Source organism: Talaromyces rugulosus, chromosome VI, assembly GCF_013368755.1.
Source record: "Talaromyces rugulosus chromosome VI, complete sequence".
NCBI classification, from domain to species: Eukaryota; Fungi; Ascomycota; class Eurotiomycetes; order Eurotiales; family Trichocomaceae; genus Talaromyces; species Talaromyces rugulosus.
Genome location: NC_049566.1, coordinates 1,319,649 through 1,332,931, shown reverse-complemented (window position 1 = coordinate 1,332,931; position 13,283 = coordinate 1,319,649). Strand labels below are relative to the sequence as shown.

General features: G+C 49.1%; 4 protein-coding genes across 4 annotated transcripts; 2 read left to right on the top strand and 2 right to left on the bottom strand.

The window, feature by feature from the left end:
* Window positions 1–2,345: 2,345 nt before the first annotated feature.
* On the top strand, window positions 2,346–3,827 carry TRUGW13939_10809 (uncharacterized protein; the record flags this gene model as incomplete). The annotated part of the gene is made up of 1 exon (XM_035493919.1): window positions 2,346–3,827. The coding sequence occupies one exon, from the start codon at window positions 2,346–2,348 to the stop codon at window positions 3,825–3,827; it is 1,482 nt and encodes a 493-aa protein (XP_035349812.1).
* Window positions 3,828–5,681: 1,854 nt separating this feature from the next.
* On the bottom strand, window positions 5,682–7,372 carry TRUGW13939_10808 (uncharacterized protein; the record flags this gene model as incomplete). The annotated part of the gene is made up of 2 exons (XM_035493918.1): window positions 5,682–6,997; window positions 7,063–7,372. 2 exons carry the CDS (start codon window positions 7,370–7,372, stop codon window positions 5,682–5,684), a joined length of 1,626 nt encoding a protein of 541 aa, XP_035349811.1.
* Window positions 7,373–8,147: 775 nt separating this feature from the next.
* On the top strand, window positions 8,148–8,986 carry TRUGW13939_10807 (uncharacterized protein; the record flags this gene model as incomplete). Its single annotated transcript, XM_035493917.1, has 2 exons — window positions 8,148–8,337; window positions 8,394–8,986. The coding sequence occupies 2 exons, from the start codon at window positions 8,148–8,150 to the stop codon at window positions 8,984–8,986; spliced, it is 783 nt and encodes a 260-aa protein (XP_035349810.1).
* Window positions 8,987–9,160: 174 nt separating this feature from the next.
* On the bottom strand, window positions 9,161–13,206 carry TRUGW13939_10806 (uncharacterized protein; the record flags this gene model as incomplete). The annotated part of the gene is made up of 15 exons (XM_035493916.1): window positions 9,161–9,192; window positions 9,246–9,509; window positions 9,557–9,725; window positions 9,773–9,919; window positions 9,971–10,104; window positions 10,151–10,738; window positions 10,790–10,930; window positions 10,976–11,128; window positions 11,177–11,632; window positions 11,686–11,803; window positions 11,856–12,116; window positions 12,173–12,224; window positions 12,353–12,442; window positions 12,499–13,063; window positions 13,122–13,206. 15 exons carry the CDS (start codon window positions 13,204–13,206, stop codon window positions 9,161–9,163), a joined length of 3,255 nt encoding a protein of 1,084 aa, XP_035349809.1.
* Between the last annotated feature and the right edge of the window lie 77 nt (window positions 13,207–13,283).

Here is a 13,283-nt window from a genome sequence, read left to right as displayed (position 1 = left end):
TATAGATGAAAGAAACCTTGTAAACAAAAAAAAAAAACAATTATTCCGTCTTGAATAATAGCATGCCGGTATAGAGATACACCGAGTCGAGAGGCACAAAAGTATATTAATTAATTAACCAAACCGGAGGAATAAAAACCACGTATGTCTGTATGCGTAACTAACCTACATGAATAACTTCTAGTGCAACACTAGACCGATCATCAAGAATACTAGTTGACCCCCAACCAATTAGCACCAGACCCTGTCGTTCCTGCAGGAAACCCTGGTAGTAGTACTACTCAAGCCGGTTTCAGGAAGAGTGGCTGGCTGCGTGATTCGGCATTTGACTGATCAAATTGATCGCAAGTTTTTTTAACTTTCTTTTTACTAACTAGACTTATTTGAGTTCAATGGCTACTGTTGCTGGCTTGTGGTTATTTAATCGGAAGTTTGACGTCCGATACCAGTTGACATTCATTGTTAATGTGATATGTCCTACCCATGTCCGGCGGTCAACGTCTCCAAAATCAAATTGATTTCTCTCAAATTGATCAAAGGTTCAAATTGGTCGATACATTCCTCAATACCTCCTTCTAGAATGATAAGGAAAAAAGCCAGGGAAGGATCAATATCCCTCGACACACAAGTCACATATAGACCCAACGCGTGGCTAACACAGTAAAGTAGTAATAAGAATGCATCCACTCCGGGCTGCAAGGGCCAGGCTAATAGGCTCGATGTCCCATAATTTAGACACATGCTAACTACTTACTATTTAACTATAATCGCAGCAGACGAGTCAGTGACTCGGTGGACTGGTCCGGGGCTCAATTAAACCAGAGCATTGCTTTGGCAGTGATGTGCGGATTGTCGTTGTTCAATAATATTAATGTCTAGTACCATGTCCTGTATTTGGACACTACGAAAGATTGATTGCATGGGCAAAGCGAGTGTAACCACACCTCGGCCAGTCAAGCCACCACTACGTGCTTAGAAAGTAGTAGACAATCACAATCCTGTTTCGGAATGGCCGTTGCTCGCGTACTTGACTAGCTAAGAGCCTAGCAGTAGTTAACCGCAAACTTCAAACCACACTAGAGGCAAAGGCGGAACAGCTCCCTCGATACCAAAACGCACCAAGGCCGCGAGCGGGCCTCCGTAGGTGTTTCACCAGCACCACGGACCACGACCATCACGGCCGCCGGAGGATCAGTGGATCACTGTTCTCCATCAAGGACAGAGTATGTATCACATTATTTTTTCCCGCGAGTTGATAGAATCGGAATCTTGCTTTTCGTTGGAGCATAATATCTATTATGCGACAATTGGGCCCCTTTGCGTGTTTCGGAGCAGGCCAGAAGTTATAGTTCCGGGTTTTGTGTGGCGTGTCACAAATCCACGTTAGGCATGCATGCCAGGGAGTAAAAAATGGCTGCCACTAGTAGTAGTAGTAGTAGTAGGACAATGTAGTCCGCCGTCACGACCGTTGGATGCCACCGATACATGCATGCATTATTGACCAAGTTGCCGGGGGCGCATCATTACAGAAAAAGAAGAAGTGGAGTGATTGGCACGTAATTACGTATCGCATGCATACTCTGAACGTAGCACCGTGGTTATTATTCCTTCCACCCTCACGTAGCGAGCGAACAGTGACATGGAACCTGTCAGATCTGCATTAGCCGTTTTGCGCCCGGCTGGTTCCAATTTTCAAGGGATTCAAAGGGTCTAGTCAAGGACATGGATTTAGCTATAGTCATCTGTGATCAAAGCAAAGAATGGAATGGGATAATAGTAACAGGGCATGTGTCCTGCGATAGGGCGCCGAAGGGCCAAGGGCACCAGGGAGCGCGCGCGGTCCTTGAAAGGAGGACAGGCACAGGGAGCCTGGATTGCCTGGCTGGCAAGAAAGCGATACAGAGGCGATGCACGTGTGCCGTCAGCAACTTATTAATATCTCTGGTGGCGTCGGATCGCAGGGAGCGAGTGTTGTTATTCGGAAGGAAGAAGAAAGGGTTCATGAATCATGACCCGGAAGTGGGGCGGCCAAGGGGGCTAGCGGCCATCAACATCAATCCTCACCACCACCAAGCATGACTCCTCTGTCACTCTCATCGGCCCCAGCATGCCTTGGAGCCTTCTCCCTTTCGGGGCGCACGCTCGTCCTTAGTTCGTCCTACCATCCTGTCATCCTCCTGGGCTAGGGCCTGCTGGGCCTGCGCCGCGGCCGTATCTAAATATGACCCCTCCCCACTCTGCGCGTCTCAGCGCTCTCCATCTTTGGTACTTTCTTTCTTTGTCAAGAGAAGGAACGCCATTAGCATTTGGTTGACTCGATGAACAACCTCGCTACACACAGAAAGATGGAGTCCGCTTCCGTAGTCTCCTCTTCTCCCCCGCCCGAGGACAAGTCCTATCACCACGACGAACCGCTGCAGCTGCACTCGATGCCGCCATGGAGGCGGTATGAGTCTGAAGAAGAGGAAGTGTCCGAGACCAGCTCCGTGAGAGCCTTCACGCCCGAGACTGGGTCTAGCAATGACAACGATCCTGTCGTCGAGAGCGGCTTGCCCTCTCCAGCTCGAGAGGATTCCGACAGCTCGGCGAGCCTCTATTCGAGACCACTATCCGTCGTGACTGCTAAGCGGAACAGCACTGCTACTTATAACGCATATCATGAAGGTGATGAGAACGAATCAGCCTGCGGATATGTTACGCCGCCAGTCTCTCCGACTTCCATTCTCCCCCACTCTATAGGTGAGGCTGATACAAGCATTGTGATCGAGGACGATGGCGAGGAGGCCGAGGAAGAAGAGCAGATCTTTGAAGCAAAGCAAGTCCTCTACACAGCGCCAACTTCAAAACCAAACATCATCGTCATCCACAATCTCACATCCGAGTCTATGCTCTGGCCACATTCTGGCAATGAGGAAACACCAGACCCGGCCAGCAACAAAGGACCCGAAAACATACGCAAGCGGTCATCTACAGCGTCCGGATTGAGCCCTCCTGACCGTTCCAAACGCTACTCCGCCATGTTCCTGCGTGACGACGGCGAATTGGCCTACGCTGATCCCCGAAGCCACGTACGCGCTCGATCCGCCCAGCGGGTTGGAGGTAGTCCCTATCGATCGAGGGCCGCTTCCCCTAGTGTCAATAGAGAGACACGGCCCCAGCTGCTGAGAAGAAATACGTCTCAGCGTTCTACGAGAAGTGTCTACATTGCTGCACCCGACGAGATGCTCCGACCACGAACTTTCCGCAGCGCAAGCTTTGCCAGCGACAATACGAGCCCTAGTTCAAGATCGTCGAAGCAGCCATCCACGCTGAACTCGTCTACATCTTCCTTCCACACCTCATCTACGTCCTCCGCCGAGCCTGATTCTGACAAGTCAAAGCTTACACCACACCCCCTCTCCATCAGCACGACATCACACCCCGCGCCTATTCAATTTACAGGGCCTTTTGGCACCTCGCCAAGAAAGCCGGGCCTAGCACCGCATGTTCGGTCAGAGTCGCTTCTAGATGTGGACCCGATTAGCCCAGCAGCCAGCTCGGCCTATTCGCCCATGGAGCAGACAAACCCGCGAATGTCCATGCCCAAGGCACAAGGACTCTACAGCCTCCGAAACAACCCTGCCCTCTCTCTGACTACAGACTTCGAGCCGGCGGTAGACCAGCGTCATCAGCAAGCACAGCAAGCAAACAGGGATTGGTCCTTTGTCTCTTCGCCTGCATCAGCAAAAACACCCAAAGCGGGCGCGAGTGCTATGAAGTCACTGATGGGCGGGTTCCGGGGGCTAGGGCGACCACGGAAGAGATCGCTGGCCCCGGCCCCCAACTAACTCTGACACATACGAAGTGCTACGACTTTGCACTTTCACTCAGTGACACACTTACTGGATCGTTTCGAAAATGGCCCGAGAATTAAGGCGATCATTCCTTCCCGGTGTGACAATCAATGCAAGTTGCAACCACCACGAAGTTCGAACAAGTTGAATCTGCCCGTGTTTCGATGGAGGCGGATCATTTTTTGGTTAATTTTTTAAGTTATTCGGTTACTTGATCGCCGGCCAATCTAAGCTAGATTAGGCATGTGCTCTTTGTTACTTGGTGGCAGTCTCTCTTATCTCTTTTGTTCATCGATCGATCACCTGGTGGTCACTCGGAATCGGCACATTTATGCCTGTATCTTATTGGATACGTTTTACGGGAACGGGAATTAGTTATGGGTTTGGATCTAGGTTTGGGTTTGGGTTTTGGTTTTTACGGAGTTTTGTGGACACGGTTTATGGGATCGGGCGATTATTGTTAATGTTTTTCACTATTATTGGTGGCCATCTCATCTGACTCTTACGCTGTCTTATGATACGAACGATGCAATCGAGTCTGACATTGTGCTACGGATTACGTATGATTCTAGTGTTGTGTTATTGCTATTTTTATCGGACTGGGGCAGAAAGCTTAAATTGTCAATGCTATCAACTCGGACTATTCTAGAAACCAACACTGAGCTAACATTTGAACTAGTACTGTGTCAACGGTACTATGTAACTACGTAGTCAGCATATAAGCCAGACTGCCCCGCCGAATTGTTCCGCCTCTACATGTACTTAACATCATAGACCGAGATGTTTCTTCTTTAGAGTAAATATTATGATATAATTTCATACATTTATACATAAAGCGAGCGCCTGTGAATTCTCGCTTCTAGTTAGATTTGCTAAACATTTACTTCACTTATTGTGCGTCGACTTTTTCAAATCTTGTTCTCATCGTCGCGCTTCGCAGCTGCGTCTGTAGCCTGTGGCTCAATTCGGGCATTATCATGCGACATTTCTGGGACTAGAAGAGGATCCGAGTTGTCCGGTGATTTCTTGCAAATGCGCCCGATTTTTGGATTGTACCGACAGTTATAACAGTAGACAACATCCACTGTGCTGTTATTTAGTAGCGTATGCAACGGGTATGACGTTGGCGAGCCCGTGCTTCCTGTTAAGGACAACGTGTTTGGGGTCCTAGGAAATGCCTAATAAGCCGTGATTCACCAGCTCGTCTAGACTTGGTTGCATATTATCTATTGTTTTCCCTTGTCCGGGCTCAATAATGTCCGAGTTCAGCTGCCGAACGGCATTGCAAAGACGCAGCACACTCGTACTCGTGTTTTCGTATATAAGCTTTGAGCCGACAATATCTCGATGATGATTCGTCCAGACTTTCCGTAAAGAGATTTTTGAGCGTAGAATACTAGAAGAAGCACGCCGATGGAGTCGGGCCCAGCATCAAAAAATCCGCGTGTCTCGTTTTTTAATAACTTGGGCCTCTGCGTTTGCATACAGCTCGTATATTTCAGCTTGATAAAGCCTGATGTCGAGACGCCGAGCGAGAGATGGAACCTGAGTCGAGTGTTAGCCATGGACGTAACTTTCGATAGAAATAGGTATCATGCCCCCTCCCTTTCCAATCGGTATAAACGGCTTCTCTGGCCGGTTTGATTTCGAGGTTGTGTTTATTTTGCGGGATCGTTTTGTGACTAAGTACGTAAGAGGGAGTACAGGGACGAAGCTTAGGGTTGTTAGGGAGTATAGAGCGACAGGAAGAAAAATAGATATAGAGTAAGTGGGTTAGATATTTGGGTTGAATAGTTTCATATACACAACTTCAACTGTCCATTTGATACAGATTCCGGATAAATTCGCTCACTGACCCTTGGTAATGATATCTGCAGCCTGCTCGGCAATAGCATAGGTAGCAACCTGGTAATGCGCGCCAATAGGACAGGGCATGACACTCGCGTCAACAACACGCAGGTTTTCTATACCCTTGACCTTTAGATTGGTGTCCACCACTTTACCCATGGAACAACTTCCAGTGGGGTGGAACCAAGTAGCCGCGAAGCGTGTCATTCGGTCGTCAATCTCCTCGTCAGTGCTCTGTTGAGTAAGTTGTTTGCCCGTTCCAGGGGGCAGAAACTCTTCATCGACAATCTGCCGTCCGGCCGAAGACTCGAGCGCCTGTAGAGCCAGCCGCACGCCTTGCCGGGAAATCACCCGGTCTGTCTCGGTGGCATAGTAGTTTGGATCAATCAACGGATCGGCAGTTGGATCTGTCGAAGCCAGAGTCACTGAACCGCGAGATGTCGGTAGCAAATTGAGCACGCCAACCGTCATGCAAGTGCCGTCAAACGGGACGTTCAGATTTGTATGTGGTGCCTCGGTTGGCGCATAGATGGGCAAAATCTCGATATGTCCACGGGTAGGCGCCAAGTGTGGGTGCGAATCATCTACATTGGGGTGTCCATCTTTGATAAGTGCCTCCTTGAGCTTTTCTTTGTCTGCATTCGCTGTAACCACGACATCTGCTGGTATACCACGCAGATAGCTGGGATCGGTCCAACCTGCGGCACCGGCAACCCTCGACAGTTCAGGGTCTTTCACCTTGTAGAACAAAGTTAGGCACGTGTGGTCGTTGAAATTTGCGCCAACATCAGGTGAATCAACTAATTGTTCGATACCATGTTTGGCCAGCTCCTCCTTGGGTCCGATTCCGGACAGCAGCAACAGCTGCGGACTGCGAATGGAACCACACGAGAGGATAACCTCCTTGTTGGCTCTGATGACACGACCATCAATCAGTTCTGCTCCCACAGCCACATTTCCTTCCAATATTATGCGTCGAACAAAGGTGTTAGTGACAACATCAACCCCCTTCAAACCGTACGCTTTTCCAGATGGCTGACGCTTTCCATCACGCCAATTCTCGGTGTAGGGCGCAACACCTAGCGGATTACCACCGTTTGCATCCTTTGTAGCGCCAAGTCCGGTGGACAAGAAAGCATCCCATATAAGATCCTTCAGTGGGTATTTTCGAGCCGAGGCAGTGGTGTGGATTGGACCGTCCGAACCATGCTGGCGTGGATCGACGCTTTCAATATGATGAGTCTCTGTTCGGCGAAAGTACGGCAACAAGCCCTCGTAGCTCCATTTGTCATCTTGCACGATCTTGGACCACAAATCTACATCAGACGAGACAATTAGGCAACCCGTTGACTCCTACTAACTACTACTTCAAACTACTCACCATAATCATCCCTGCCCCCGCGTGTCCACATAGCATAGTTGACCGAGCTAGACCCGGACAGTTGCTTTCCGCCGGTAATAAAGACGCGACGGCCATTGTACTGCTTTTGTGGCACGGTCAAGTAATTGTATTCAAAGTCACTGAGATGGAGTTTAAAGGTGCCCATGGGCTCGATCATCCATTCATGGCCGTGGGCATTGGGGCCTGCCTCGATCAACGTCACGGTCGCAGTTGGGTTGTACTCTTTCAGGCGAGTCGCGACGACGCAGCCAGCGAGCCCGCCTCCGAGGATAAGATAGTCGGTAGTCATGGCTGTAGTAGGCTGTAGCAACTGGGCGCTCGCTCGTCGCGTACAGGGCTGTGGGAGGCCTTAAATACCATGTCTCTTGTGGTAATGCGCAATCAGGCTACCACGAGACAGTGCAGAACGGTATTGTTACATACTGTTGGATAGTAAGGACTGACCAACTCGCCGAGGGCTTTTTGGCTAGCAGCTAACATACTGAGACATACGGTATCAAAATGGAAACCGTCATGATGATGATCATCATCATCATCGTAAATTTTGAACGTGACAAACCACGAATCGCTCTTCTAGACTACTCACTTTGGGATCGTCGCTATCCCTGCCCAAACGGGAGAGCATGATGAGCGGCTGTTTATGGCCACATGGCATATGCAACCTGATATTATTTGCCCGGGGGTCTGGGAAAGAAATACATTTAAATAAAGGAATAGATAGTTCTGTTCTATATATAAATATTGTAAGATATCAATATTCTGAAGTCTTGGCTTCATCCTGTGGCCTGAACTCTGAAATTATATCGTAAGGGATGGGAGTAAGCACTACTCAATAACGAGCTCAACATAATTGTTACAGCAAAACACCGTTTCTCTTAAATAAAATACAAATTAAATATTAGCTCATATTTTGTATACCTACCATATAGTTTGGATTAAGCAATATCTCATTGAAGACGGCGTAAACCTAATCATTAAGGTTCACATAATTGACGTCATCCCTTGATTTGCATCTCAATCCAGCTTTTGAACCTCTCTATCAACCACCCATACTTTGTCCCAGAATGAACGGCTTCTGTCTGGTAACGCCCGCCTCACGCGGCATAGGCTTTGCCCTGGCCAAACACTTATTACAGCATACAAATACCCCTGTCGTAGCCACGGCGCGTCGCGACTGCGAAGGAACTCGACAGCGACTGTTGGACGGGATCCCGGGGGACAAGAACCTGCACGTTCTGCCTGTCGATGTAACAGGTACTCCATCCTGTCTTTCTTTCATTCATTTTAAACTGAAGGAATAAAAAAAAAAGACGAATCATCCATCGCCGCGCTGGCAGCACATATCCGCCATCACTTCCGCAATACTCCGCTTCGCCTAGCCCTGACAATGCCCGGAGTACTACATGTGGAAAAGTCACCGGCCCAAATAGATGCCGAAAATGCACTGGACAGCTTTAAAGTAAATACGCTTGGACCGTTATTACTACTGAAGCATCTCACACCTTTTTTACCTACGCGCTCTAGTCCTAGTCTTAAAAGAATGGAGGGTTGTCTCCCGGGACATGCGGTCTATGCCATGATGGCTGCTCGCGTCGGCTCAATTTCAGATAATCGACTGGGAGGCTGGTATTCGTATCGGGCTAGTAAAGCAGCGGTTTTCCAATTGGCCAAGACGCTGGATGCGTATCTGCAGGCGAGCAGTGGTGAGCGGGCGATGGCGGTGGCATTGCATCCGGGAACGGTTCGCACGGATTTTACGCGCGAGTTTTGGGATGGCGGAGCGCGTGAGATGCTTGAGCCGGATGAGGCGGCGGCCAAGTTGTTGCAGGTTCTCTGCGAGTTGGATATGGCTTATGGACGGGGAAGATGTTGGGATTGGCGGGGGGAGGAGGTTGTTCCTTGATCTAAATGTACCAATTGAAGATGCAATACAAAAGGGCTAATAGGGTTATATGTACTAATGCATTCAAACTTTAACCGAACTAAATCAATAGATGTATCAACATAAAACAAGCAGGTCTTATAAGTCGGTCTAAACTCTGACCATGTGGTCACATCCTCCACTTCACTTGGGCCTTCACTTGCGCGCCTCGAGCGCATTCTTGATCGCTATTATCCATTATGTTAGTCATGAAAGTTACCAAATGTAGTAGGGTTCTCACCATCACAAGAGCTCTTGGCATCTCCAAAGAGCATCTTTGTATTCGGCATGTAGAACATCGGATTCGGGACATCCGCATATCCACTTGACATGCCACGCTTCATGACAATAACCTCCTTACTCTTCCATGCATGCAACACAGGCATACCAGAGATGGAGGAATCAGGCTCCATGGCAATCGGGTTGACCGTATCGTTGGCACCAATAACCAAAGTGACATCGGTATCGTTAAAGTCATCGTTGATCTCGTCCATTTCAAGCACAACTAAAACTGGTTAGCCTGGCTATATACCATCATGGCGACATACTCACTGTCATATGGCACAGATGCCTCTGCAAGAAGCACATTACACTGCCCAGGCATACGACCAGCAACAGGATGGATCGCGAAACGCACATTGACCCCCTTGGCCCGCAGCATCCTAGTTATCTCGGAGATGGCGTATTGCGCTTTGGCGACTGCCATTCCATATCCGACCACCTGGCCTAGATTAGCATTGAGTCAAGAGTAAGGTTGTGTATACATACTATAATGACATTCTCTGCGCCGGCAAGTGCATCTACAGTTTCCTCAACAGCAGTTGTAGTTACCTCCCCTTCGATCTTCTTGTTTGACTGGGTTGGTGCAATGCCGCCGAAAAGTACATTTGTAATAGAGCGATTCATGGCAACACACTTTATTCAATCAGCTTGCTGTCCAAAATCCATATACGGACCGAGACTTACCATGATATATGATAGAATCGAGCCGCTAACACCAATCAATGAGCCTACTGTTGTCAACAGTGGGTTGTCTAGCATGAGACCCTCCGCGACCAGCGCGAATCCAGAGTAGGCGTTGAGCACAGTGATGACGACCGCTTTTACATGTTAGCAACGCAAACAACAAAGATATCTCCAACTTACGCATATCGGCCCCGCCAATAGCCGCAGTAGTTGTAAATCCCTTGAGGAAGCTAAGGACTGTACTTGTACCCAAACATGCCGCAGCAACTACAGGAGCTCCAGGTGCCATGGTGATAAACGCTCCCATAGTCGCCATGTTTGCTCCTAACAGTGACGTGTTGATTATATGTCTGCCAGGAAGGGCTATGGGTGATGATTTCATGCGGCCGGCCAATTTTAGGAATGCGACGACTGAGCCGGTGAAGGTAACACCACCGATGAGAACACCAAGGTATGCAGTAACCATATGCAAAGTCGAAACATGGGAGATATCTGCCATGACACTACCGATGCTGGTAAGAACTGCTGCTAAACCGACGACAGAGTGTAGAGCGGCAACAGTCTGCGGCAGCCCGGTGGGCGTAATACGTCGACCGATGACAGCACCTAGAAGACCGCCAATTCCTGCAACAGCTCCGAATTGAACTAAAGTCTCTGGCGTAAACCCAACAGCAAGCAGCGAAGCAAGGAACCCCGAAGCCACACCAAGAATCCCTAGGATGTTTCCTCTTCGTGCGGTTAGTTGAGATGCGAGACCCGATATTGAGCCTATTTCAAAAGTTTAGCTTTGTCAACGGAACTAAAATGCTCATGCCTTACTAATGCAGAGTACACTGCTGACTAGATATCCAGCCTGTACGAGCCCGGCCATGCCAGTGGCAGCAGCAGCAACATAGCCTCCACCGAAGAGAAGTCCTGGAATTGCATACAGCCAGGGATACTCGGGAGGGTCAGTAGGTCCTAAAGCGCGTCAGTACAGTCTTTGATTTTATGGAAAAAGCTTACGTTTGAACATGTCCAGCATGCGTTTCGTGATAACAAATCCTCCTGAGACATTTACAAATGCAAGCAAAACCGAGACTGCTCCTAGGGCCTCTGGAATGTTGGTCGGAGCATAGCCTCCGCCCATTACAAACAATCCACCGATGCCGACCATACCTAGAATAACTTAGCTATCAATAAACACAATACTGACCAACTACTGACCTGAAATGGCGTTGGTTACACTCATAAGAGGAGAGTGTAGAGCCGGAGAAACTCCCCAGACTGCCCGATAACCCACTAGGCCGGCCAAACCAAAGGTAAACATATTACCCATGAATACAGGTCCAGTCAGTTTCCCTAGGGCTAGAGCTGATCCCATTCCAGCGGTCACGGTAGCTACTTGACGGGTTGTCTTCTGCCACGGTGTCAAAGCAACTACCTCTTCTTTCGCCGAGGCCTGGGCTGTGCTGGTAGTCGAAGTAGGTGGTGGTGCCGGAGGAGCAGCTGGAGGTAGAACTTTGCCGTTGTAGCTGACAATTGCGCCTCGAGTAACTTCGTCGTTTAAATCCACCGTAAAGCCCTTGTCCTTGTCTGCTAGAGACAGCAAGAATTTGGTAATATTGTTTGAATAGAGAGTAGACGACTGAGTAGGCAGACGCGACGGTAAATCGGTGTATCCTAAAGCCATTGTTAATACGGTATGCTAAGAAGAAGAAGACTCGAGATCATACCAATAACTTTAACACCGTCATAAATAGCCAGCGTTCCAGGGACTGTTGCTTCGCAATTACCCCCAGCTTCGGCAGCCAGATCGACAATCACCGACCCAGGTTTCATTGCTTGAACCATCTAGTATCGTTAATGATAATTTAGAGCTATGTGGGTTGTATAATGTGCATACCTCTTTAGTGATCAATTTCGGAGCAGGCTTGCCAGGTATGAGCGCGGTGGTAATAACGATATCGACCTCACGACACTGTTCCATAAACAGTTTCATTTCTGCCTCGATAAATTCTTTGGACATTTCTTTGGCATAACCGCCTTGACCAGAGCCATCTTCTTCCAAGTCTACTTCGATGAATTCTGCGCCGAGGGACTGGACTTGCTCGCGGGCCGCTGGTCGTGTATCGAAAGCCCGCACTATGGCACCGCTTCGACGAGCCTTAAGAAGTGATTATCAGCATCTGTTTTTGAGTTTGGGTAGAAGTTGGTTCTTACAGAAGCAATTGCGCTCAATCCGGCGACACCAGCCCCAATGACAAGAACTTTACTAGGTGGGATCTATCACGACTGTTAGATAGGCAATTTTATGGTTATTGCGAATGATGGCTAACCTTTCTGCGCCCAAGATGTGTGGTTAGTAAGCATTGTTCAAAAAGTAGGGGTTTGAAAGCTTACCCAGCTGCGGTAACCTGGCCTGTCAAGAAGCGACCGAATTCGTTGGAGGCTTCCAAAACGGCTTTATATCCAGCAATGTTGGCCATTGAGCTGTTGCAGGTAGCTCGTCAGTCATTATAATAGTCCTCTCGACAATAGTGGCTTACCTCAACGCGTCAAATACCTGGGCTCGGGAAATGCGAGGAATTTTGTCCATTGCAAATGAAGTCAGGCCACGGGCCGCAAGAGCGTCGACAGCAGGTTTGTTCTGAGCGGGATAGAGAAACGAGATAATCGTTTTTCCTTCTCGCATAGCATTCACTTCATTGACAGGCTCGTCTATGCTGGGCGCTCTGACTTTTAAGAGAATGTCACTCTGGGACCATACGGCGTCTTTTGCAGCCATGATCGCGCCGGCTTTTCTATAAGCTTCGTCAGTAAATTGCGCGGCTTCGCCGGCACCGCTCTCGACGATCACGCGGGAGAAGCCCTTCTTGAGTAGCAGGGCTACATTTTGAGGCGTAATGGCAACGCGGCGCTCGTTCGGAAAGGTTTCGCGCGGAATCCCAACAGTGAGCGATGTGTACGGTACCACCAGCGAGGGCGTTGATGCGGTTGTCGACACGGTGGTTTCAAAGCGCTTCAGAATTGTCTCCGGGGGCACACGAACGGGGCTCCGCCGACGTTCGAACTTGCATGAGCTCGTGGAAAATGGTCGACTCTGCAATAATGCTGCAACCGAAAGCTCATCAAACTGTGCTCATCTTCGCGTCTTTTTCCTTGGACGTACCTGGAACTCCCAACAGGCGCAACGAGCAGCCAGCCGCGCCGGACCGGCACGGTGCGACTGGCGGCGCCTTCACAAACCAGCTCATGGTGACTGATGATTCAACCAGCTACATTCAGTACTATCTTCAACAGGCTACGTCTGTCGGCAAACCATGCTCTTCTG